General features: G+C 42.3%; 1 protein-coding gene across 5 annotated transcripts in view; it reads right to left on the reverse strand.

The window, feature by feature from the left end:
• Positions 1-1,853: 1,853 nt before the first annotated feature.
• LOC144477465 (zwei Ig domain protein zig-8) overlaps positions 1,854-27,305 on the reverse strand; it is a 126,955-nt gene continuing 101,503 nt past the window's right edge. The window contains exons 4-7 of one of the 5 annotated variants that reach the window (XM_078195208.1): positions 15,176-15,303; positions 13,062-13,230; positions 9,038-9,174; positions 1,854-3,699 (exon numbers count right to left, since the gene is read on the reverse strand). In XM_078195208.1, the coding sequence (XP_078051334.1) occupies positions 9,086-9,174; positions 13,062-13,230; positions 15,176-15,303 (386 nt within the window). In that variant the 3' untranslated portion in view covers positions 1,854-3,699; positions 9,038-9,085. Of the gene's footprint in view, positions 8,495-9,037; positions 9,175-13,061; positions 13,231-15,175; positions 15,304-27,305 lie in introns of all 5 variants that reach the window. The other 4 variants (XM_078195194.1, XM_078195201.1, XM_078195190.1 and 1 more) reach the window with 4 other exon arrangements.

Raw genomic sequence — 27,305 nt, forward strand, 5'->3', positions numbered from 1 at the left:
AACAATATTTCGTACGCCATTTTCGTGCAGCTGAAAAGGCGTATAAAACTGTTTGTTGCAGTTGAAATCGTTGTAAAAGAAAAATGTTTTAATTCGATTAATATTTAGTTTTGGAAATTTTTTTTAATCGAAGTGACAGGAACATTGTATTTACTGTTTATAAATTATGTGGTTATGTATATGTATGTACAGTTTTGTAAAATGTTTCTCTGTTTCCGCGGATAAGGACGCACAGGTTCAGCATCGTAGTTCACTTTACGTTAAAACTATAAAAACTTCTCCGAGAAAGTACTGTTTGCCACATGTATAATATCCACCATTTACGAGTGCCTATATGGTGGCCCTGAAATTAAAAATTTATTTATAGAATAGCTTTCGCAAGGTTTTGCACTTCGCTGTTCCAGAAAAATGTTCAAAAAATAAAGCAGAATTAGCTATCGAATTTAAGGCCTATAAAAGTCAATACTTTTTTAATTAGAATTCGATATTCTTCCATAGTTTTATATTAAAAATATAGTAATCCATTTAAGAGAAGAGATTGAACTTCACATCTAGAAATGAATGCGCTGCAAACTACGTCCTTTGAAACCAAGCAAATTTATATTGAAAAATTTATTGCCCAATGCATATTTTAGAAGTTACAGGAGGCGAACGAGTTTTGTGGACCATCCTATATATTAAGTTCCTGTGTGTATAACCTCTTGTTGTGCTTCACTCAATTGAGACGATAAAAGTGTGTATGTACAATAAACTAAGAAAAGAATATATGTAATTAATACTATATAGTATATAGCTATACGGAAAAAATATATATTAAGAAAAATGGTAATTTAGTTATGAAAAACTTTATTTGCGCAAAATCCAGCCGTCCCTAAGAGGGTTACATATTATATATTATATTTCTGTATATTAATAAGTTCCTCTCGTCGTTTAAGATTTCAATTGGATATGTATAGGGATTTAGGATCTTGAGGAAATCATAAGTTAAGCAGTTAAATAATCATGAGGAATTTGACTTTTAATTTGCTAGAATCGCCATTCAATCCGCTATGGGACGCGTCGTTTCGCTAAAAATCTGGAAACGAACGGGAACGAAGGAATCGCAGGTGGAGCAAAACGAACGAGGTTAATTTTCCGTCGAAACCGGTCGATTCTATTTGGCAGGGATCCCCCCGGTTTCAGCGGCAGCGAAATAGCCGGCTCGCTGGCTCCGCCGAACCCTTTCTCCCCTCGTTTCGAGTTACCATAGACGTCGCGTTTTGAAGGAGCCGTTTTAATTAATCCGAGAGTCGACTGACGCTAATTACCTCTCTTCCCAGCGAGACTTTCTCGCGCGTTCTCCGCTTTGTAACATCAACCGGTCACCCTCTCTTCAATCTTCCGTTAGATTTCGCCCGCCGTAGGCGTGCACTTGGACGCCGCCCTTCCTCTTCTCCTCCCTGCTCTCGCCCCGCTCACGCCCTTCTCTTCATCCCCTTGCCCCTTCGTCGCGCCATCTTTCTGTTTCCATTCCGGACCCCGTTCCCAGAGTATACACTTTTTGTTCGCGGTTTAATGATGCGGGAAAATACCGTCCGCGTCCCACGATTTCTTAATACCTTGCCCTTCCTCCCATCATCCCCCTCCCCCCTTTCTCAGCCAGTAAACGGGCTTTCAACGTGGACTTGGAAAGTGCAACAACTCAATTAAAACGTTTAAGCTGTCTTCAACCGCAGAATCCGACGATCTCGTTCAGCTCGATACAGTCTACGAACGAGAAGATCTGTTCAGTAATCGGCGATGAAAAAACTCACGATTTTTCTTTTATTAGAGAACGCGCTGGAGAATGATAACAAGAAGTCGTTTTAGTTTTCGTTGTCTGTATTTCATGATAACATTTCCACGGACGAGGATAGAAATTCCATCGCGACATACAATATTTCTCGGCAGTTGTTTAAAAGGAACGACCACCGTAATTGCCACACTGGCGTGAGTCGATCGTTCCCTTTAATCGTACGCGAGAACCGTAATCGACCGATTCGGGCAGGTACGGGCGAAATCTTTCGTCAAATTCACATTTCCAAGATCGACAGAGCTTTGTTTCTCCAACGTTGCTTCATTCGTGACACTGCAATTATTGCCTAATTACGAAATGGCTTTCTGACTCTCGATGTGCCCTTCGTCGATGAAAAAATGAGAGGGACCTTTCATATTTTTCGGAACGTTGCAGAGAAAAAGATGTCGCCTGTGCCTGCGCCGGACTGGATCCGTTGTTTAACCTAACGTGTCGTTACAACGAGGAAGTGAGAGAGTTCTTTACTTATGTACATTCGTAAAAAAGTTCTTACACCGCGAACAGTCGAGCTAATAACGTCGCTTATCTTTACAAACTACGAGACGCTGATCTCCTTTGACGGACTCTATAAAAAATGCTCGCTGACAGTGCATACCCGCGTTCATAAGTCGCCGGCCGCTCGAATCGGCCAATATCGAATCACTTTAGCTCGTCTAGCGTTTATGGGCATGGAGCAGACGCAAAATTTTCTGTTTTCTTTCTTTCAAAAACAATTGCATTTCTGTTTTTTGTCTGGCATTTTATTGAGTTGAGGTCGAAAGTTGCCAAGTTGGCGAATGCAATGAGGTATGAAATTAGTGGAGTAAGTATCGCATGCGCCGACAGTCCAGTACACAGTAAAGTAGCGCGTCTCGCAGGTAAACATTATATTTTTGAAGTTAATAATTTAATAGTTTAGAATGAATTTAATAATGTAGTTACTATGAACATTTAAAGTTGAGTACCTTGAGAATATTTCGCCTGGCAGTACTTACTCCTTACCTTCTTCGAGATATCCTGCTTCTTCCATATTTCCATATATCTTTGACAAGTAAAAACTAGCTTGTACAATTAAATTTAAACAAGTCTCTTCTAAATCGAAGATAGCCATAATAATTTATCGAAATTTATTCTTTAATAAATGCAACAAATATTTAATTATCAGCAACTAAAATCTACAATTTTTTAATTCTTTGTAGTGAAAATTTCATTGCAATATCTCTAACGGTTCAAAAGATAGAACAATTTAGCATTGAATTCTCTAAACCGGACCACTGTGCGCCGCTGTACAACACTTCAGCGCATGCGTCGTTCACCCCACTCTTTGCATAACTTATTTTACTGTGAACGCTGTTCGTATCGCGTCCGAGATCATTGGCGACATGTTGAATCTTTCTCGTTATATTGTGTCGAATGGCAGTATCTTTTTTAGATGTATCACGTACTAATCGTACAGTTACTAGAAATGTGTCGTCGCAATGACCAGGCGACCGATAACTTAGGCACGCGAGTGTGCATCGTTATGTACAGTGCGTTATGCGCGACGTACAAAGAAGGTTTCTCCGCTAATCGTTACGATTCAGGTGAAAGACACACGCTATACATGGAATTCTAAATATATTGTGTTTCACGCGTCTGCTGCCTTCTGTTTCTTCACTTTTGTACTTTGAACGGTTTTCTTTGGCATCGCCGTTGGGTTCTTCTCTGCCCTACGCGTTCAAGGATTAGTCTCTACGCTACTTACTGCAACTACGACAGTCACCTCCGAAACAACTCCGCGCGTGTCCTCCATCGAATTTCCATAGAGCCACCGAAGTCCAACCGTTCCTTGCAAAAAGATCTTCCTCGTAAATACATTTCCACGTTGTTCCCGAAATTGAATGCTCCTGTATCAGACGTTAACAAATTTCTGCATTATCCTAGATTCGGATCGACGTTACTCGCGAATCCATAATTAAAGGGATATCGTGTAACAGGCTGGCTTTATGGAAACATGGAACACTATGTCGCATTACATACGCAACCGAACATTAACCCTCAACCGGGCTGACCATTTCTGTTACATAAACGATTACCGCTGCTGCCCCGCTCGTCCTTCAAGACTACATATTTCTTATTCATCGCGATTGTGTAATGTAAAACGATATGAAACGATTAATTGAACTGCAAACGGTTATTACATTCTATATTCGAGTGTTCTTTAAAGACATTTTGATTACGCGAGACTCGAACTCGGAATCTCCCTTATCGTAGCCGATCGATTTCCCCGAATACCTCTACCGAGCCCCCACCACTTTCCCAATTTCCGTAAGTATTATGTATGTTACATTCGGGAACGGAGCGGCCCCGGTTTTCCGACGAGAGAGAAGTTATTGTTCCACTAAATATTTTCAAATTGATAAGTGCAAGTAAATTTAGGTTGGAACTTGCAAGCTTGGTGATTTAAATCATCAAGATTCGCGCATGATTTGTGGTACCATACGGTATCATTGGCATTATTGTGGTATCGCCGTATCAATGTGGTATAGCACGGTCGATGATTATAACAATTATCGCACTGTGAAATTATTTCTCCCTTTTTTAGAACTGCAGCACATCTTCTCAATCTATTCGGAGAGAGTTTTGCACAATCTGTATCATTTGTTTTTCGAGCATTTTAGTTCAATGTGGAGAATTATTAGAATTATCCATAAATATCGGAGCGAGGCGAGAGTTCAACAAATTGCACGGACAACATTTTGAAATAATTACATCAACGTACATTCACGTTGGTATTTATGTTGACACATATTATGTTCATACATATCTCTGTCGTATATCTTTTTTTGTTTTAAATTAGGCGTTTGTATTCCTTCGTTTATTGTTTCTTTCACATCGACAATGCATTGGTATCGAAGGAGAATCCAAACTGTTAATATTACTCCAGTTTTATCAATGTAAAGTGTAATTTTTGAATTGTTCAGCCATTTGAAAGTAAGCTGACATATATCAAATTTTATTTTTTTATTAGACTATAAGGTTGTAGTTAATTACTTGTATGTTTTCATATCTAAAAATATTTAAATGATACATTTTATATTATAATAGAATCTTTGAAAAAACTTGCTGTGGTCATTTCAAAGCAAGGTGTAAGAAAGGTATTTAAAAAGTAAATATTACTGGAAGACCAGAGAATTTAATCCCTTGCACTACGTTTCCTTTCATGCTGCGTTGGTCAGTACTTATTCGTCTCTAATATTTCCCTTAATAGGACTAGACAATTCTTGTTCCTTTTATTGTCTTTATGCATTTTCGTTTCTAGATTTTGATAACAGAAGAATTGAGTTTTATTTCGATATAGAAGAAATTAATAATATTCACACTTAGTAGACCTTGCATGAAATCTCTGTCACGAGTCAGACTTGTTATTGTAGTGCAAGGTGTTAGCTAGAACTGGAAGAAGGAGGAAGGCAGCCATTCGTCAAGACAGATAAATAGTTCGAGAAGTTAAACAATCCATTTCTTAGTGCCAGAGAATGGAAACTTCAATAAACGCATCTACACAATAAATAAGCTCTTGCACTTATGTCGTTCATCATTCGCGATAGAACCTTACGTGTCAACATAAATACCAACTCGAGTATGTGTCAAAGCAAAGTCGTTTAACCACTCAAGTGTGTTTGACGACGATATCCGTCATGGAGAGGTGACAGAATTTTGTGTCATGACGGTTATATCCGTCATTCGTAAAATTTTGTTACAAATTGATATTTAAACTGTAATTCTGGCGACAACTAAAATACACTCGTAAATTTTAATATGTTTAAAATGTTTAGAGATCAAGACGAAACGAACCAAACAAATGAAAATTATAAATAATTTGAGTTGGCTGGTGGGCGCTTTGCAAAGAGATCGCCACAGTTAACTGGTTGAAATCGCGCGGGGCTGCAGCAGTCGTCATAATCCTATCAAGGGTTAAAGAACGATTCGTGACACGCTGACATCGAACACGCGTTTTTTTATTTTCCACGAGCTGCGACCAATTCGTTCCGCTCGGTTCTAAGTTTCCGAAGAGTAGCTGCTGATCAGGATAATTGGACCGTCAGACTTCGCCTAAGTTTCCTGGTCCCACGGGTGCAACGGAACCTATTATGCACCGGATGAAAGCAACAATCGTTGTGACGATAACAGAAGTTATGAAATGCGCGGGAACTGCTTTCGAACGCGCGCTATCGTCCGCAAGCTTTAAAGTATTCAAAACGATCGGACTGTGATAAACGATTCAATTCCTGTTGCTCGGCAATCGACGCAGAAAACTTCGGTTTCCCACATAGAACCGTAGTTCGTTAACTCTTCGAGGCACAGGGTTTCAGAGAACAAATAGACTCGTGCTGCATTGAGAAACTTTGTTGCCTCTTAAATCGAACAAAATTGGTATATTTTTATTAACAAGGAATCGCGTAATATAAAAGCATACCAAAATAATTCAATTAAATAGCTCCACCGTGCCAGTTCATGAGTGGTACTTATTAAAACACATCCTTTTCCCAAGGTAGAACAAAACTTTCGATTGCAACAATTGATGAACCTGTAATGGCGCGTTGAAACTTGCCAATACAAGCTAACACAGATATCAAATTCGTCGATGGTATTAACGACTGCTTTGCTTACGTATGACTAAATATAAACCCATGCGCACGCAGCTATTGCAATATTACGAGGTGAGTCTAAAAATGTCTCAGCATGCATTACCGTACAGAAAAAAGGTGGGACATTTTTAATCGCAAGCGTGCCCCAAAGAGTTAACAAAACGGGGTTCCTCGAGTGTCGAGGTATCGTGGCTGTGGACGGTGCTGCGCTGACAGAATAAAAACGGATCGGCGAAAAATTGCGGAAACGGGAGAGGCTTCGCGAGAGCCGCGCGGTATTATCATAATTTTCATTGCAGCGTAACATGGTTGCACGATTATTCGGTGAATTATTTGCCGGCGGAGGGCAGCGACGTGCAACGAGGCGACTTATGCCTTCTGCCTCGGGGAAGCGCGGAAAGCGGAAACCGGGAAGAAGCAGCTGAAAGGGCCGCGGAAAGTAATCGCGGGCCGCTGTAATCAGGACGGTTCAAACGTTTCTGTAAAGAGGGCAAGACTAAGTAGTAATCAGTAGAAATAGCCGTACACAGCTTACTTAGCAGTAAACCGTTCCTCCGTTTCTTTTCCTTAATCCCTCCCAACAGCGTTTTTCCGTAGCCGTGGGCCGTCGAGCAAGCGATCTTCCACTCTCGCAGCGCGCCGTACACACTGTACCCTACTATAACTATAGTCGGCGCACAATTTTATTTGAAGAAAGAAACTCGTTCTCGGACTCGCGGAGCCGTCGCTCCGTAAGCTCTGTCGCGTTATCACGATTCTCCCTGCATTTTTTTCCGCGGAAGCATCCGCGTACACCTCGCGACGAAATAATACGACAGAATTTCCCGGATTTCTGCGAACTAATGCAATCGCGAAGTACTCCTTTAACCTTTCGCACTCGGAACCTTCCTCCCATGTACCAGCGACTTGGAACAAATTCTTCGGAAATTGCGATTTTGTCGTACGAAATTAAATTAAAATCACTGCTAAGAAATCATCTTAGAAACCTTTCTCTCAAATAAGAGTCAAACTGTGTTGGTTAACAGAGAAATCTTATACATTCCGCAATATATAAGAGCCGCGACGAAAATTTCAAGTCTTATTCACCTTAACAAAAATCAACTAGCTTCATTGATTAGTAACAAGCATTGATCAAAAATTAAAAAGTCGAGAGGGTAATTATTATCCCAATTACTAAATCTGATTCTAATATTCATGTATTTAACATGATCACGCGACGGTATCAATTATTCATTGTCGCCGTACCAGTGACATCCGAGTGCAAAGCGTTAACGCATTCTCATCGCGTGGGATCCATCGAGCAGAGAAAATCAATGGAAACGGAACAGATGTCGAATTCGAGGATCCGACATTTACGAGAAAACATCCCGAAATTCGATTCGGGCCCCCGTGACTTTCGCGAAGAATAATCCATAAATCGTTAAATTAATTGTCCTCGCGCGGACCTCGTTCTTTTCTCGCGAGCGGGAAATTGATTGCTCGCGGGGGATGAGACGAGACAACAGGTTCTCTCCGGAACGCTTTCTATTTCGAACGATAGCGAACAGATAGGTAACAAGTTCTCTGCGATACACCGTGGCCCCAAAGTCGCTTATTTCTCCTCGAGGTGAACGAACGTATCGAGGCGAGACGCCGCGCGCCGGAACAATGCGAAACTTCCGTTGAACAGGGCGAAGCAAGTTTATTATTGGACCGCCCCGGCGACGGTTCTCGACAAGGTTCCCGTACGTGTTTTTATTTAATTGAATGCCGAGACCTGTGAAACTCGCTATCCGATTCCGTGTGTCCCTCGGAATCCCGTAGAAACGATTACGACGACCGGCAGTTTCTCATATCGTGGGTGCACTCTATTCGCCGAGCTAATCTCGCGGGAACGATTACGAGAGGATCGTATGGTTTTCCAGTTGCCCTCCTATGGCTGGTCGTTGATGCTCGGTTCGAAGTATCGGTTGCAAACGGTGTCGTGAAGTTTAGGCTTGAAGTACCGAGCGCTGCAAGCATTGGGTTGCTGCTGCACCGAACGTTTCGAAAAGTTTCAGCGAATTACGGCAACCTCGTGTCGCAAATGTTTACGGTTAACTTCGTTTTCTATTAAGTTGTTGCGAGCGAAATGGCCGGTTTCTGAATTTTTAAGCGAAGCTGTTATCGATCGAACTTGATAAATATTTCTTTGATCGAAATAGTCTTGCCTGAGTTTGATAGAATTGTTCCAACGTGATGCAATTTGAAAGAAATTCGAAGAACGAGAGATAACAGATTCGTTAAATGCAGATTTCGCATCACGTTCTGCTAATTTTTTAACAGTTTTAATAATGAACATTCGTACTCTCAACGTTTTTTCGATTTATGGTCGCGAAGCACATTTACGAGTGACTGATCAATGACTGACGATTCTGGTACTTACAGTACCATCGTTTAACGATACTCTTTTTCATTACGCGTGTGCAATGGCATGTACAACAAAGAAGCTAAACTAATGCAAAAGAGAAGGGTTTGAATTGCGAAAAACGGCCATTTGAATCGCAGCAACCTCGCAGGTTGAAATTACCGGTGAGATCGTTACTGAGCGAAACGTTCTGCGAACGATGATATTTACATTGATTTCGTTGCTCCATCATGGCGGCTCGCGAGGATTCAGCGCCGGCTAGATGACCACCGAGAGCAGTAGAACCATAGTAATCAGCCCGGCGGATATCCTGTCCCCGTGTCCGTGATGCATCGCCGCCGGGTGCTCTGCAACGAAACGAATATCCCCGAGTGCATTAGGCGTGCCCGAGGAATATGAAAACGTTCGCCTAATGACGCGCCGCATCGCAGCTCGGCTCGGCTCGTTCCACGGTGACGAAGATGTATCCCGGCTCGATCCTCGCGCCCGATCCGAGCGCGTCAAGGTTTCCACTTAGTTTGCGTAATTACGTAAAATTACGCGCGAACAGCACGTCCTAATATGTCGGAGTGGTACGTAAATGAAATTTCGGAAACTCCGGAAACTGTTCGGAACGCGGCGCTCTCCTTCTTCGAAGTTTCTCGGCCCCTTCGGGATTCTGGCGCGCGAAACGAGCCTAGCCAAAGATTTCGGTTTGATTACGCTGCCTGCGTATCACCCGGTCGTTCGGATCATTAGGCGATCGTCGTCGAGATTCAGTCCTCGATCGATTTTCGTGTGCCATTTTTAATATCCTTTTTATCAATTAATTTTTTTAACCCTCTTAGTGCCAGGCGAAAAATCCAAATTTCACGGTTTTATTAGGGTTTGGAAAAAGGCTGATAAAAACGAAACGAAAAGCAATATTTACATAATTCAAAAAGAAGTGTATTAGGGACGAAATTGAGAATGAAACAGTGACACCAATTTTTCTATATTCATTGGAAATTGCATAAATAACAAAGGTATAAGTATGAAACTGTTTTCGCCAGTGCAGCGCGGGCCGATATATCGGTCTCCGGCACTAAAAGGGTTAAATAGGATCGCTCTCAGCATCCAAAGCTCTCAGATTTTTGATGCGGTATTTAAGCGATGTTAAAATATCAATTCTTTTTAACACTGGAACTACTATGCCTTAAACATGATTGATGTATACTGTTCTACAGGGTAGTCCACGTAAATAAGATCATTTAAGTAGCTTCTCTCATTGTGGAGATACGGAAAATATTTTGCTTTCTATTTAAATAGATTGAATGAACGATTTTTTTTCCAGGCCAATGTTTTTCAAAGTTTACAAGATCATCGATCTTTTTTGCCTATAATTATATATTCTGTTTTTGTATCGTGTAACTGATGTAAAAATACGTTTCTATATATAAATTATACGACCTGAAAATGACATCTGAGTTTATAAATTAAATGGAAATAAAACTGTTTCGTCTATCGAGATTCGAAACTATTTCGTTTATAAGATTTACACACTATCACGAAACTCTATTATGAAATTCATAATACTTTTCTACGAACCTATCTTTTAAACCTCATTGCAGAGGTATTCGAAATGGTGCTCTCCATATCGATACATTCTTTAAAACGTAGAATAAGAGACTCCCTGGCCCTGTCAAATTTCAAATACAAAATTCCCAAAATTGTTGCACTGATCTCTTACGAGGACATTTATTTAGGTGAACCGTTTTGTACAATAATGACAAGATCAGATTCTTTTAAACTTCGTGTCATTTCTATTAGAATATATATTTTATTTTACTTTAATATATGCTTTAGAAATATTTTTAAAATTCTGGGGAGTGTAAAGTAAAAAATCAGAAACCAGTCATTTAGATTGGTTTGGTAATCCTAGTGCTAATGTTATGCTCTCAGCAATGGTTCTTCCTCGCCTTGAAGATTCCTTTGGGATACGGAACCCACCACGGCGTTGCTACTCTCATATGCCACGAACAGTGGTGCATAAATTCCTAAGTTATGTATCCGTCAAAGTAATTGAGCTCGCGCCTCCTCTCCTTAGACAGTTACGACCTCATCTTAGCTTACTAGTCATGTCTTCGCTCGAGCATAGAAGAACCTTTGCGGATTTGCTCTTTATCCCCGAAACCATAAACGGCATAATTGATTGTTCGCCCATATTATAACTTTGCAAGCTGAGAGTATCCCCTAAGCGACTTGCATAACATCGAACTATTCCGTATTGATAAAAGCAGAGGCTCACTGGCTATCAAAGTTGTACAACTGGAATGCATAGATCTCTTTAATATTTCTCCGTCGTCCCTTAGAACTTCGTGCATCACTGCACCCTCCAATCATTTATTCTCTTTTATGCCCATTATGTTCAATACGTATGAAGTCTCCAAGATCGTATCAATCAATGTATGTCAATCCTTTTCACTCGTCTGGCGACTCTCAGACGACGCTATCAATTTCTACTCTAGTCTCAAAAGAATTATCGCATTATTAAATCTGTCCGTATTCGATGAATCGTCTAATAATAGGAGACTTCTATAAGTTCATACAAGTTCAATTTCACATTTATCAAATAAATTTCGCAATTAAATTTCATATTTAATTTTGGAGTTAAAAGAGTCTCGAGCGCAAAGAGTTAACTCTTCTACATCTATATCCAGTGTCTATTATTACTGGATAACGAACATTCGTGAATATAAATACAGAGAAATTGTAAATTGAGCCGAATTCAACTATGAGAAACTAATAAGAGAAATAGACATTGATAATATTTATATTACAAAAGAAGCAAACACCTTCATTTTTCTCAAATTTTTTCGATTTAGCTGCGATCTGTCGAACAACACTGAAAGGGACTCGCAAAGTTCGTCATTAGAAAATAATAATAATAATAATTAAAATAACGGGGAACGTCGCAAAGTTTAAGATCGAATGGTGCAGCAGAAATGCAAGGACTCCTTTGTCGCAGCATTAAAGAGTTAGCACGGCGCATTCTCCGGCATTTCATTCCTGTGCACCTGTGCGTGAAAGGGCTAAATCTACGAACTCGACGTACATGCGATACTTTGGAGCACCGGTGCACTAGCGAACAGAGAGAGAGAGAGTTTCCACTGCTCTAATTTCTCAAAAGGGATCCTCACACCCGGATCGCATTCCGACACGCGATCCAGCTTCGTGTAGGCAGGGTCGGCTCCGCTTGTTAGTTACCAGAATGGCGGCGCGATCGCGAGGATCGAACCGGGCTTTCTTTCTAGAGTGAGCTTCCGGTTGGAGCTCGGAAAGAAGAGGGAAAAAAAAGGCGGGGTAGAACGTTTGTGTGCTCGGTGTGCACTGCCGGAGCAATTGAGTACACTCTGAAGCGGAGGGCGCGACAACGACGACAACGACGATTTCGCCAGTAGTGAAACGGTGCCACGTCGCGACGAAATAGGTTGACGAGCAAACGTCGTCGCGCTACGTGCTAGCTGGACAGCATTACAAATTTTTCGTCGCGAAAGCAAACGTGTTTCTTGCACCGGGAAATGTATTGTACGGTCTTACCGGGAATCAAAGCCGGAGTGAGCAACACCGAGTGTAGTAAATTGCTGGATGAATGGGGCAGATGTCTGGAGAGTGTTTGGAACGGCGTGTACAGTTTCGAGTAACCTGGGCTTACTGCTTGGGTTCCTCTAAGATCTGTGCAATTAGGTGAATCAGGGAGAGAGATAGAAGAAAATGCAGCGAGGAGAATGAATGAGATTAGAACAGAAAAAATCGAGCATTCAGAGCAAATGAAGTACCATATTGTTACTATTGTTACCATTTTATCGTTGCAGTTTGTTGATGTTGTTTTATCGTTTTGTCATTTTACCATTGCTGTTTTATCGTTCTGTTGTATCGTCATTGTTGTTTTATCGTTCTGTTGTATTGTCATTGTTGTTTTATCGTTTTGTTGTATCGTCATTGTTATTTTATCGTTCTGTTGTTTTGTCATTATTGTTTCATCGTGTCGTCGCTTTGCCATTGTCGTTATGAGAAGTTCCAGCGTTCTGCACACTTGTTGTCTTTGTCAATAATCTGCTACTGTTAATTAAGTTGTGCGTTGTTCATTTTACCACGATACTACTTAAGTCATTTCTTAAAATAATTCCTACAGTACGAATTCTTTCTCATTGATTTCGCCGCGTGTCTTTGTCCAGCTAGCTCCCAGCTTATGAATGCAGCACGTTTCTTTTACCGTTGACGATATGGACTCTCGCGCTGGCAGGGTGCATCATTCCCGGCGCGCACGTGTACAAGCCGGAGTCCTCCTTGGTCGCCCTCTGGATGAGCAAACGGCTCGAAGTGACTGGCCCCCTCTCGGTGACGAGGCTGATGCCACCCCTCGGTGTCTCGAAGTTAATCGTCTGTGAAACAAACAAGACGAACAGCTGGCTCGCGTTGTCTGGCTGCGGACAGTGCCACTGGCGAACCAGCAGCGGACAACCGGTGACACCGGGATGCATCCGACCGGAATGCATCGAAAACACGTCCGTGGTCCGCGGCTGTTTCCACTGTATCTTCGGTAACTCCATTGCAAGCTACTTCGCGACGCGGTCTCACAACCTACTCTGTTATCGCCGTGCTTCGGCACAGTGGACGTTTGCGTCGAGTCTGTTTTTCTCGAAGAGCACTCGAATGTTGTTTTTTGTTTGAATAATAATGATGACAGTAATAATGTTTATTCGTTCAATGGGATGGACACTTTGTTACAGTATACGAAAATGGAATAACAATCGTACAGAGTGCAAACCAAGAAGAAAAAGAGAGGTGTTGTAACAATTAATGAGGATGCAATGTGACAGACGAAATGCATTATGGATTCTTCAATAAACTGAACCATTTACTTATTGTCACAAATTGATACTGCGAATATCATATGCCATTTGTCATTTTCTTGTCAGTATTCTTCTCCCTTGAATTTTATTTCAAGTTTTTATCCTTTTACTGTAACAAAGAATTATCTCGTCGGTCACTAAAGACGTTATTATTAAGAAATCCGAAGATGATCATGTATTTTGAGATGAGCGAAAAGCAATGCGCTTGGCGTACCACAGAACATTAAAGCAATTAGTAGTAATGAACAGTTGATTTACATAATTATTGCTGTTAGAGTGAACTTCCTCAACTAGGAAAAATCTCTCTAACTCTCCTTTTGCGTAGTATGTACTCTTGTTCTACCGCGCTCAAATTTCCATTTTTACTTATTTCGACTTCAATTTCTTTCTCTAATTTTTACAAAATATCTATCAATGATAATAGTGATAAAATAGTTAGTTAAAATACTTACAACGAATATTACAGAATTCCAAACAAGCTTTCATAAACTGTTTACCCAACTTGTTTCTATTAATATGTTCTTTTCCATCATCGTAAAAATGGGAGTTCTCCCGTACATATAAAAAAAATGAAATAGAATGATATTTCTTCCGGTTGATAAATTTAAAAAATCGTCCCGCTAACCACGACGGTAAAGTGTCAAGGTGTTTGGAATGCCCGCAAACCTTTCCTCTGCAGCTCGGAAGCACTAAAAATGTCTTTGCTTGGTCCGGTCACGTGTCCCGCCGAAGTAAAAGCCGGCAGCGGTTTTCTCTTTCCAATTTCGCGGAAGTTTCAAGATCTCGAAGCGCAAGACAAAACGCGTGCTCGTATTCTTGGGAGAGATTATTTCGGAGTCGAGTGGAGCCGCGCTGGGACCGATTACCCGTAACGAGGTTCGCAACGTCAACCCCGAAGAATACCCGGGTCGGCACAGCCCAGGAAAGAACGTTTAATCCTTCGCGGAGCCGCTTTCGAGAAAGTAAAGACCGAATCGAAAGAAAATAGAACGGCTTTTAATGCGTTCCCGGCCGTTCCGAGCCGCTTCCGCGTTTAACCTTTGTCCCCGCCTCGATCACTCGATCGCGGCGATCGAGCCGCGGGAGCTTCTTCCCGTGATAAATCTCTCGGGGATCCTCGTCCTACGATCGTTCCGACTTTCGTTTCAACCGTGAATAATTCACGCTCCACCTATCGGCATTTCCCACCTTTCTCTGTCTCGTTGTTCCGCGGAACAATCGGTGTAGCTTGTTAGGTTTCCATGAATAACGACATTCTCGATACTACGGAATAACAATGGAGGCCGTCGTTCGGGCGATTCTTTTAACGGGTCGAGGAGTTGAGGAGAGTAGAGAGTATCTTTCTCTGAGCGTCGAGAGCTTTTTTTCCAGGTTGCCGCGAGTATCCCAAGGGAAAGAGAGAGAGAGAGAGAGAGTCGCGCGAGTCGCTTTGATCTCGGCGAGAACGCTCGCGAGCCTCCACCGGACCGTTTACCTCGTGATTATGGCTCCAAATGATCGCGGATGGCGGCTCCGGAGCGTGTCTGACCAGACACGTCAAGTTTATCGTGCTGCCCTTGTTGATAAAGAAATCCGGTCCTCCGGCGATCTCCGTGACTGGCTCTGCAATCAGAAAGCACCCGTTCGTTTATCCACTGCTAACTGCGGCGACGACGTCACGGAAAGATAACAATTTCGATCGTCCACGGATATTTCGACTCTCGCAGCTTCTACGGAAAGAATCGCGTGGTGAGAATGTCTCTCGATCAGTTTCGAAGTAGGAAGGATGCTCACGGATTCGACAATGCATCGCGTTTTCAATTTGTTTAACTCTTCGAAGTCGACACTATTTTAATTCCAAAACGAAGACGTTTGTTTCAACCAACGGTGTTTCCATTTCGTATGATTCTTTTTACTTGATGCATATGAAATTTAGAAGAATTCTATTATTTGAGAATTTATTGAATACAGCGGAATTGAATAATGTAAACATTTTGTTGAAAGCAGTGTAGAAATTGCTAGCTAGAAATTGCCTCAGATCCTAGTGCAAATAGTTAATTTATTTCTTGTGTACACGAACTGGATCCTTTGTTGCAGAAAGTGTAACAACAACTAGTACACGAGTCCGAGTGTGTAATAACAATTATACGAATAATAATGATGGTGATACTAGTAAGATTAATGCCGATAAGACGTGAATTAAATGTAGCTGTGTACGATAGCGATGGCAATGTGTTTGAACGAACTATAAACTGCATTAAACGACGTTCATCTTCAGCGAACAAAGAGTATCTAGGTCAATGAATTGGTCCCGAAATACACTATCAGCTTACATAAAAATTATACACTTCCATAAAAAAACAAGATCTCCTTGAAATCTTGAAAGCCCGTTGAGTTTGCATAAAGCGACGATTGTCTCTTTTTATTTCTTCTTTAGCGACAAAGGTTTCTTTGCCCTTCTGCATGAATAAATCATTATCGTAATAAGAGAATTCAAGAAAAAAGCAAGAGAATGGCGGTAATGGTTTAAATCAGTTTGGTTTAATCGGTTTGAACAGTTGTATTGACCATACAGCGTACGATGCGGTTCTGCGAGAAAAAGAGGAGAATATCCGAGGATTTTATCTCGGCAGAGCCAAGGCCACATTGTCATCTTTATTAGTCGCATCGCGGACCTCGAAAATTCAAAGTTTTGTCGGACCCCTCTCGGGTCGCGAGCACGAGATCACAGACGGAACATTCCCCGCAATTATGAGAATTACGTTGGGAGGGCTCCCCGGAGCCCGAAGAGCCCTCAAGGGCTTTCCAAGAGGTCCCTCCAAGGGCACGCGGTCCGCAGCCAGCTAGAGAAATATTCGTCATAATTATGGCGAGCCGCGGAAAAACAGCGCGGCACAGTCTGGCACGCGTTTTCGAGACCCTCGGCGGTTCTCGGGCGGCCTCGGCATAAAATAATTAGAACGTTTGGATTCTCGAGAGGGCCGGCGGGCTTAATCAGCGATTTCGAACTTTTCGAATTAAACTGATCCTCTTCCGCGCGTAGTTTGTAAAATTTCCTCGGTGGTCATTTGCGAGCCGGCGTCCGCGTCCGCGTCGCGTCGCGTCGGTGCGACGACGACGGCGAAAGCTTTTAACGACCATGGCAAGAGTGTATCTGTTTTGCAGCGACACGTACCGCGACGGCGGCGGCTGAACCGATTTCTGCGGAACCGTTGCTTAATCCCGTTTCGATAATCCTTTCTGCAGTCGGAACATACGGCCGAGCAACTATCCCATTAAACTAACTGGAAACCGAGCGATCTCAAAAGAGTCAAAGGCGGGGATTCGAATAAAGCAATTTTGATGCCAGTTTGCCGCAATCCAGCCACGCGGACCGACTCCTTGCAACTTCCGTGTTTTTCTGCAACGATCCTTGAACGTTCGCTCTTTCGGCCTTCGCCGAGAACGCCGGTCATCGGGATTCCACGCATTCAAAATATCAATGTTATCGGTAGACTGTGAATCTTTATGGAAATTCTCATTTTCACAGAATATTTCATGCAAACCAGCACAAGGGAGGAATTTATCTTTCCGTGTGGAAGCTTCCCTTTGTCGGGAACAGAACATAAATTACGCCAATGTTATTACATTTCGCTAATTTGTTGTCGAAACGTGCAAACCTTCGCAATCCGGTTAGGAAAATAGTCTTCCGTTAAATTACTGCATGCGAAATTGTTGAAAGGTCACGCCAAAGCAATTCGGACGAACCACTGTGTTCAAATTAGTTTTTAAACATAAAAACCTACAACTGAAGATCGTGTCGATTATTTTTGCAGCTGCAAGGAAAAACGCTGCAAGTCACGTGTTGTTACTTCCGAGATATTGCTGCTTATAATTCTGTTTATCAGTCCTTTGCATTAATAATATTTCAAATTGCATAATTTTCAAATTGCTCATTTTGTTGAGTCTATAGAATTTTCCGTACACTCAACAAATTATAAAGTTTTCACGATGTTTTTTCTGATAAATGCGCAAATTTTGTATACAGTTACTCCCAAAAGTAATTGGACATGGGTATAACTATGACTTCTATGCTATACATATACATATATAAATAAGTATACATTGAGAGGAAAAATCGTTTGCGGTATATTAGAGTATATAAATGTGAAAATACAACAAGGAAATTTTTAACACTTATACGATCGTGCCCAAAACCTCAGAAATTTCAAAAGATTAAAGTATTTCCTTCAATTAACTTAACATTGTAGTAGAAACTTATATGCCATCAGTTGCTTCTTCAATGTTCATACCTCTTGCAAATCTTGATAAAATGAAGAGATTATAATGTCGATCAGTGTGAAAATTAATTTTGTAAATTACATTTTTTAACAATTCTGTCACTCATCAGAGTGAGGCAATGAGGTGATACTTTTAATAATTTATGAAATATAATTTTGCATAATATAAAAATTATTTTGGAACGTGCTGTAACAATTTTAGTGGTGCCTCAGAGTCGCCACTCGAGTGCAAAGAGCTAGACGCGGTATCCATCCGGAAGCCATGAATTCTAATAACGATTCTAACCGTTAAGGCTTAAAAACTCAGTGAAGAATTTTAAGAACACGAAGTATTAGAATCGCCGAAGACCTTCACGGATTTTTGGCGAATCAAATACTGTCGCATCAAGAATGCAAGAGTTTCCAAGAACAAGAGTCGTTCCCCTTTATAAGCATGTTCCCGTAACGTCGTCGCGATAGTCAGCGGATAGCTCGCTACGCGGTTAGTAGCCTGGTATTTTCGGAGTGTTTTGGAAAATTTCCATTTCCATTTCCATTTCCATTTCCACTCGGGTCGTTGCAAGAATGCTTTTCGAAATATTCATATAACCGCAATAAGACGCAGTTGTTTCCTGCTATCTACGGGGGTGAAGCTACGCAGCCAGCTCATCTGTCGTGTTTACCGGAGCATCGCGTATTCGGGTGCTCTAGAATTGTCCTCCCGAGTCGTCGCGACGCTCAGATGGGAATTTTAAATGAATGCTCAAAGGGACGTACAAAGAGGAGACAATGGGAAACTACGAATCCTCTGCATCTTCTTCGGTGCTGCTCGGCTGTTGGATCTTTCGGCATCTATCGAACCTTAGATCGTACAAGTACAGGGTGATTCATTGAAGATGTTACACCGAAATTTCTCCGGCATGGTTAGCGATATTAAAAAATGCTACAGAAACAAATTGCAAGGTTCGAAGGAACGGTTATTGTGATGGAAATAGTTCTTTTTTTAAAGATTATATTTCCTGAGATTTTAAGGTCATCAATGATCTTTTTAATAGCATTACACGCTTCTGTTATTACGTCATGATAGCTACGATCAAGATGAATATAATGACGTGTAATAACACGATCTTCATGTATTCTTGAATGTATTCGATTATATTTGTAACATATTTGTAAATACATTAAACGTAACCATATATGGGTCCAATTTTGTATTTAATCCTTTCGGTACGAGCACTCCGTCCGCCGTGACACTCTCGCTGTACGAGGCCCCGCGCCGAAAATTGCCACCGCGCATGACCAGTCCTCCTTTATAAGAAGATATTTCCCAAGCGTTAAATAAAAACTGTGCTTTAAAAAACGACATTTTTAAACAAAAGTATTGCTTGTAACTTAAGAGATATGCAGAGGTACTTATATAAAATATTAAGATTTATTTATATAAAATTCTGTTATTTTTACCGATCGGCGCAGGGGCGCCGGATATATCCGGCACTAGTACCGAAAGGGTTAAATATGTATCTGTAGACAGCTTGGTGGGCATTTACTTCGATATTTTAACTTGATGGTGCTGTCTATCGTCATTGATATTGTTCTTGGCTATTCCAGAGACCTTATGTAATTAACACTTATACGTCATGTTGTGAAGAAACTAAAATTATACAGTAAAATGTCAATATATTAGTCCGTAGAGGGACAAATATTCAGAAATGAGTACGAATGTTGAAATAACAATAAAGAGACCAACAATGAAAAATTTATTGGAATGTGTTAGAAGAGACATTTCAAACGACCCGCGGATTTCTAACGCGCCACTTATGTCCCGGTACCACTCGCCACCATTCTACACATGCTTCTCCCCGACCACGCACGGTATCTTAACCCTTTCGCTCTAACTGTAATTATCTGTAATGTCTTAATAAATCGTCATAGAAGTTACATATTCAAAGATCTCTGCCTAACAGAATGTTTGAGAAGATCTTCATTTACTACACTACATAGCACAAGGACGTCTTCAAGACGCCCTAAATTGTATATCTTTTTAACATTTGAGATAAGAAGTCTCATAGACAACCATTTTAGGGCATAAGACGTTCACATCTAAAATATACGTAAAATGGACGTCTTTAAGACTTATTAGGTCTGCACATTTTTAACCGAAAACGATATTCGTTTTCTTTCAAGCCATAGAAAATACCTGACCCAATTTGTACGACGAATGATGAAACACTCCGCATATAGTCTAAGGATCGGAGCCAGCTAGCATTCGCAGCATCGCGGCGGGCGACGCGACGGTTCATTGAGTCGAACGTAACGCAAAAGTACGCCGCGGCACAACTTATTTTGCCGATCGCAGCGGGCACGGACAGTTATCGCCGGCCAGACGGTCGCATTCCGCAACGCATCGCAATAGCGCCGGGAGCCTCTGACAAGTTCCGCGATTATTCACGGAACTTTGAAAGCGGCGATCGATTAATTGCAAATATCCGTGTACCTGGAATGCAGTAGGACAGGCGTTTGTCGGCGGTTTGCCGGAGCAAGCCGTAATATGTTTTCGCGACGGATTAATCACAGTCGAACGATAAATTTCCACGAGACACCGCGTCGTTCGACCGCGAGTGCGATCCTAATGGGAGGCCCGGTAAAAGCCCGCGGTTATTTTCGACCGCGGCCGACTAACGATCCTCCCCCGCCCCGCCACGGATCGTTATCCCCTCGGCCCCGATGACGGAGCAGTTTTATCGTCCGCGTTAATCCCGAAAAATAACGTTTCCCCGGGCGCGGGCGAGCCGAATCGGCAGACGGGGTCCCTGGGCCGGGACCTGGGCTCGGTTCCCGAGCCTCGAAGCTCTGCGGCCCACCGCCGAAGACATTACTTGCGGCAGATTCTCAATATGACATCCTTTATTTCAGTTTAACCGACTGGAAAGAGGTTGGCGCCGCGCCAGGGTTGGAAATCACTCGTCACCACCGTATTGAACTAGCGAAACTTTCTATCACCCGTATCCTCCTCGGACCCCGCGCCCCTCTCCCTCTCCTAGTCGTTAATCCCGTTTCCTGTTTTACAGGGAATCGCCAGCTATCCCCGCGCAGCCCGCTATCCTTTCCATCTCTTCGCCCCGTTTTCCATCTTCGGCCCCGCACCCTGCTTCCAGCCGAATTTACAGCTGATCGTACTTATCTGCGACGATGAGAGGATTATCGAAACGGGATTAACCGACGTTTCCGCAGGAATTGTTTGCTCGCCGGACGAGTAACGATAATCGTCGCCATTCCGCCGGCGCTGCCCCTTGTCCCTATCTCCCTGCTGCCCCCTTTCGAATAAACGCTGCTAACCCTTCCCACGTTGCCCGTTCGATCGTCTTCTATGGGGCCGATAAATATTGCGAGGGGTTGCGTTCGAACTCCGATCGTTTTCGATAACCATATCATTCCGTGCGTAGGTTTTCCTTTGCTTTTAGAGTACCGCGTGTCGTTTTTATAGTTGATGACAATCGACAAGTATGAAAACGAGCAGCAAGGCTGGAATAATCGTATTTCCTCTTTCAAAATTGTCCACTCTTGTTTACAAGCTGAAGAACAATTGGAAAGAATTTACTGTGATGCGTTTCTATTTGATAGCGAGTGACGACTCCGACGAGTGTTGAGTAGTTTCACGTCGCTCAATAACAGTGACTATCATCGTCAGACGCAGTGCCCATTGGCGAAAAGTACTGTTCTTTACTGAGGAGATGGCACAATTTCTGTCGACGGCAAATGGGGTTATCCTGCGCGCTCCATCTAGCCGGCACGTCTGCAGTCTGCGCTTGTATATGATCTCACGAGATCCGCTTTTATTGGTAAACAAGAAGACCAATGAATTAATTCATGTTTCACCTAATTACCAATAATAATTAAAAGTCTGAAATGAAAACAAAATGGCAGAAACGAGAAGAAGACCACGGGGGAGCGTGACGGTGGCTCGAGTCAGGAGGCGGACAGTATCACGATTTTGGCAGAATATTGCAAGTTTAATATAAATTTTCAATATTTCAAAATGTTCGCACTACATTCTTTCTATTTTTTCTTTATTCTACAACATTTAAGCTTTAATATAAAAAATATTTGCACTACTGCGTGCTGCAGAGGATACTCGAGGTCAGAAAGACAATGAAGCACCAACTAGATATTAAGTTTCCTTTCTTAATTTTACATTGATTCCATGATCATTTTTTAAATACAGATGCAATAATATTTAGAGAATATTTATTTTGCACATATTCTCCTAATTTTTCTGACATTGATGTACTATCTATATTAATAAATATTATATAAATTATGTATTAATAAAATTATATACATAATTACGCGTCTCTCTAAATGCATTGAGAGGGTGCTTAAGGGAGTGCAATTTTGTATCCATGTAAGAGGCAGTGTTATACACATCTATTCGCATGATACTGTTAAATAATACTTTTAGGTCCCTATCACTGTTAGATAGAATATAAATAGAACAATAGAAGTGAAATATAGAAGACATATAAAAGAACATTATCATAATGAAAATACATTTTTAAAATTCTATGGACATCTTTTGACTCTCCTTTAAGCATGCTAGGGTTAATCCAGCACTTTCGTTCAGTAAAGCAAACGCGTTTACCCTACTTTTACTGTGGCGTTAACAGGGAGTGGGTTGGTGTGAATCGGTTCTACACTTTTCTCTGTGCCATCTTTCGAGCAACGGACAGTACTTGCTGCTGGAGCGAGGCCAAAATTCGGTAGTCTTTAACACGGTCCTTTGCGGAGTATTTGGGACAGCGTGTCTTGGCCATTATCGCGGTCTTTTGTACAAATGGCTCTTGTTGAACAGTTCGGGCAGAGTTTCCTCACCGCGTGCATCATAACCTGAAAAACGGATGGAACACGGACGGTCATCCGGGTTCACGCTCGAGAGCGCAGTTTGATCGCCCGAATCCATTCAGGGGAGAAAGCCGGCGCAAGCATCGTCTTATCTCACGGTCGTTAATAAGATATTAATCCGTGAAATATTTACGGCGGGCCGAAGGAGTCTCGCCTCTCCAGGTTTTCCACGAGGAAAACAAAAGAACCGCTTTGAGCGGACCCAGCGGACAGTTTCGGATCCGGCCTCGCCCTCGGGCCCGTCCCCGGCTCCGTCATCGTTCGAACAGCTCGTTTGATTATTCAATGGCACTTTCAAACTGTTAGCCGGCCCTGATGCGATCAAAGAACTTTCCACGTCGTTGGCCATAGAATCTTACGAGTCTTCTTAAGCCCGGTCTCTGGAAACAGGTCGATTAGTCTCACGCTCGGCCGAACTAATTATCAAACATCTCCGAGATAAGTTGGCGGTTTTCGAAATACTTATTTTCCCGGCTGCTTCGAAGAGCCAGCCGACACGGACGCGGCACCCCGGCTTGATACCGTCCCTCGTTTATTTCCGCGGGAACCCAGCGATTTTATAAATCCGCGATAAAGTTGCCTACGCTCGAAATACGATCGTAATGGAAAAGCGCGGTCGAAAAATTTTCCGCTTAGCTTTCAGAGATAAAGTCGCTTCTCCCCCTCACGGCAGAGTAATTTGGCAAAGAATTCAATTACGCCTCAAAATATCCCTGCGAAATTGATGAAAGATAAGGGCCCGTGGAACTCCTTTTATCCAGGGAGTGCGATCTCTAATGAAATTCTTAACTGCAGGTTATTAAAATCATTTTCTTCGTTCAATAAAGTCGACGATATTGGACCAAAGGAGATTTTCTTGCGGAATTCTTCCGAAGATAGGAGAGCGCCCGTGAAATATCGCTCCCATCGAGTTTCCTCGTATCTAAGTGCCGGGCTTATCTGCGGCCAATTCGCGCGGAAATGTATCCCGATCGGACATCGTAGCCGGCTGGGTCGACGACACCCCGTTACCAAATTTCTTCGCGCCGACTCGATCTCGACGTTCGCTTTCCAACGGGAAGGGAAATCGTATCGCGGGATACGCAACGCGATCGGCAAATCAACGGCCGACGTGTTTTCCGCTTTGACTTGCAGATTCGCGCGTAGAAGCTGTCGCAGGAAACGTAGAACCGTGGTTCGAACTGGGTTACGGTTATGGCAGGAACGCGTGACAGAAACGAGAACGTTGCGACGGGACGGAACACGGGTAAATATCGACGATCCTCCGATCGGATGTCGGTGGGATTTATTTCATTCGAAACGATTAACGGTTACGGTGGATCGAGCAAAGTAAAAAGGACCTCGGTGAGTTGACACGTATAACATTTTAAAGGCTTGAAAAGGGTTTTACGGCTCTGAGGAACAGCTAAACATCAAGAGTCGTCGGGGACTGCGAAGAACTGTCGTTTCAAGAATATAAAGTTCCCGAGAACAAGGGTCGTACCATTTATTCCAAGTTTCCCTAAGGTAGTCGCGACAGTTAATGGATACTTCGTAATGCGGCTAGTCACCCGGTAGTTTCCCGGAGTTTTCGAAAATTTCCATTTCCATTCGCTGCAGGAACGCTTTCCAAAATATTCATGCTATAAGAGGACACGGTCGTCGACTCTAAAATAGGGTAGCGGAGATAGTTACTGTGGGATAGCCAATTACTGTGCCCTTTGTTTGCTGTCAAGCATTATTAACTTATGGCAACCTTTTTATTTAGGTTTGATAGATTATTTATGAGAAAAAATGATACCTAGAAAAGGCAGAAGTTCTTGAAATATCAGAAAAATCATTTCAACTTTCTATGTTCAATTTGCGAAATTTTCTGTAAAGCTTATAAAGCTTGTTATAAAATATAAAAAAATGCTGATATAGTGAAGATCAATATATAGTATCGTAAAAGTAAAAGATATCGTTTTAGGTAAGATGTCACAATGTTAATTGTGAAAATAGTCACTACTTATTTGAATTTTTCTTCTTGATTATAGTTTTAGAAGTTTATTCACTGTGCACGGTAACTGAGCCTGTTTTACCCTCGATATATTAGTTACTGTGCACGGTAAATTAATTTTTTTTCATTTGACACGTTATTTACTGTGTTGTTGATCACAAGATAATCTACATAACCTAAAATCTGAAATCATCTCTATCATGTTTTTGAAGAAGAGATGTGTAAATAAGATATTTCGTTGAAGCAGCCATCTCTAATGTGAACTTTTAAATGATATATTGTCACATTAAATTCTTTTATAGAACATAAAACTAAAAGTATGTTGTACTATTAAAGAAAAGATATGTAAATAAAAAATTTCGTTAAAGCAGTTGCTTCTTATGAGAACTACTAAATGACTTACTGTTATATGAAATTTTTGTAATAGAATATAAAATTTATGAAACTATGTTAAGTATTGAATTTTTATTATGCACAGTTATTAAGACTCGGTATTCAAGAGGGGAGCAAAATAATTGAAGCACGATATTCAGAGAAATGGTATAGTACCTGTCGCCCAATATTTAGAAGGCGGGCACAGTAACTGGTTCCAGAACTTGTTTTCTATTTCCTAATATTGAAAGGAGATTTGATATTTGGTTATTAGGAACAAATTTGTCATTGAGAGAATTTTTTTAAGAATTTCGGTTCTCTTAATAAATTAAGTATATTTTATACTCTGTTCTTATCCATATTGTGTTCCAGAGAGCTTCTTATTTTGTATTCGATCCATAATGTATTATATTTTGAACATGTTGATATAAGCTGATTGAGATCGATGAGTTACGCGATGCGCAAGTTGGGGCTGGGTCCTTTGTTAACAAGAAGAAGCGAATTATTATGACTCATTCTGATTCAGAATATCGTAACTTAGTCCCTCCTTTATAGATTGCAGATTATGTTGCTTTTTGGGAAAAAGATTCATGGATGGTTTTTGCGTGTGTTGATACTAATTGTATCTACCCTTGATTCTATCAAGGGCCATTTTACTTCCTTTATCCGGTCTTCCATGGAAAGGTTCAGGAGTGTGACAAAAATTGAAATCAACATAAGAAACGTTGAAATTTGCTTCAAAGTTCTTAAGAAATGTCAATTAACTCGCTGAAGTTGCTTTAGTAGTAAAAGCTCGCGCAGTCGGCCAACGGAGCTCTATTTCAGTTTGGCCGAGGTTCTCTCCGCTCCGTTTGATCCGAAAGAGGGGCGCGGTATCGCGGCGATCGGGGTCTTGAAAAACGGAGGTCGGAAACCAATGGCGGACAGTGTAACGCGGTTGGATCGTTGAGGGACCATCGACGGGCACATCGGAACGCAATCAATTTCTATCGGTAATGGCGTGAACGGTAGATTATTATCGGGGCGGAGGAATGCTCATCCCGGTGATAGAAGGAGCAGGGGTTGGGCCAGGTTGGGTTGGTTGGGTTCGTCGGGTAGGTATGGCGGATATGGCGCGTAACACATGGGTTCTAGGCTCCTGAAACCGAAGAGAGGCAGCCTCGAACGGATTCAGGGAACGGTAATAATGCATGCGCCGGTTGCACGGCTGTCCCGTACCCGTCCCGTGCTCGTCCCGCGCTAAGCCACACTCAATACCGTCAGCTGTGTGTATATCTGTCGGGTGAACGTCCTCGATCACGACGAAAGGACACCGGCATGCCGCGCCGTGCGCCCGAGTCCGGCATTATTGTCCTTTCGAACGCCGGTCACGATTTTCAGCCGCAATGGAAATCGCTTTTCGACGCTGAGCGAAGCTTTCCCGCTTTCCGTGGGACAGCGCCGGGGGCTTCATTATTGATCCCGGCCTCTTTTCACGTTCCCGAATAATTTATCTCTGTGCGAGGCAAGGTGTTGTTTGGACCGGTCACGTGGAAACTGATGGCCCGGCCCGGGATTCGCTTCCAGATGAAACGCTATGCCGAATCGAACGGTTCTTGCTCTCGCCGGTTCCCCCACTTCCGCGCCATGGGAAATTTCGGGTTCAACTACTCCGGAAAACTTGCTTGACAAATTGCGGGCTATCGCCTGACGCAACGAGCGAGCCCGTTGCTCCGCTCCGCAGCGATAGCTCCACGAATAACAATTTGCCAGCCTGCGAATCTAGCCGAGATCTATCGCCGGTAGGTCGGAATCGCTCGTTACGGTTCTCGCTCGAAGGAAAATGTTCGTTTTCATAGAACGGCGGTCGCGCTGGCCGGGGTGGGGTCAGATTTTTGGTGCTCGAAACCGGAGGAAGGTAATTCCGTGGACAGCCTCGGAATCGACTCGATTAGGCTCTCGCTGGATCCCGGTGCATCAACGTCGATGAGAATTCTATCCTTGGCGAAGCATCGATTTAGTATCCGCCAGGTTGTTCGGCTTTTTTGCGCGAGACTCGAAGAGCAGCGGTGATTCAATTGCGGCCGAAATCGCGGTCGAGTTACGGATCTGGTGGCCTGCGATTTATTTCCTTCCCG

Source organism: Augochlora pura, chromosome 2 (assembly GCF_028453695.1).
Source record: "Augochlora pura isolate Apur16 chromosome 2, APUR_v2.2.1, whole genome shotgun sequence".
Classification (NCBI taxonomy): domain Eukaryota; kingdom Metazoa; phylum Arthropoda; class Insecta; order Hymenoptera; family Halictidae; genus Augochlora; species Augochlora pura.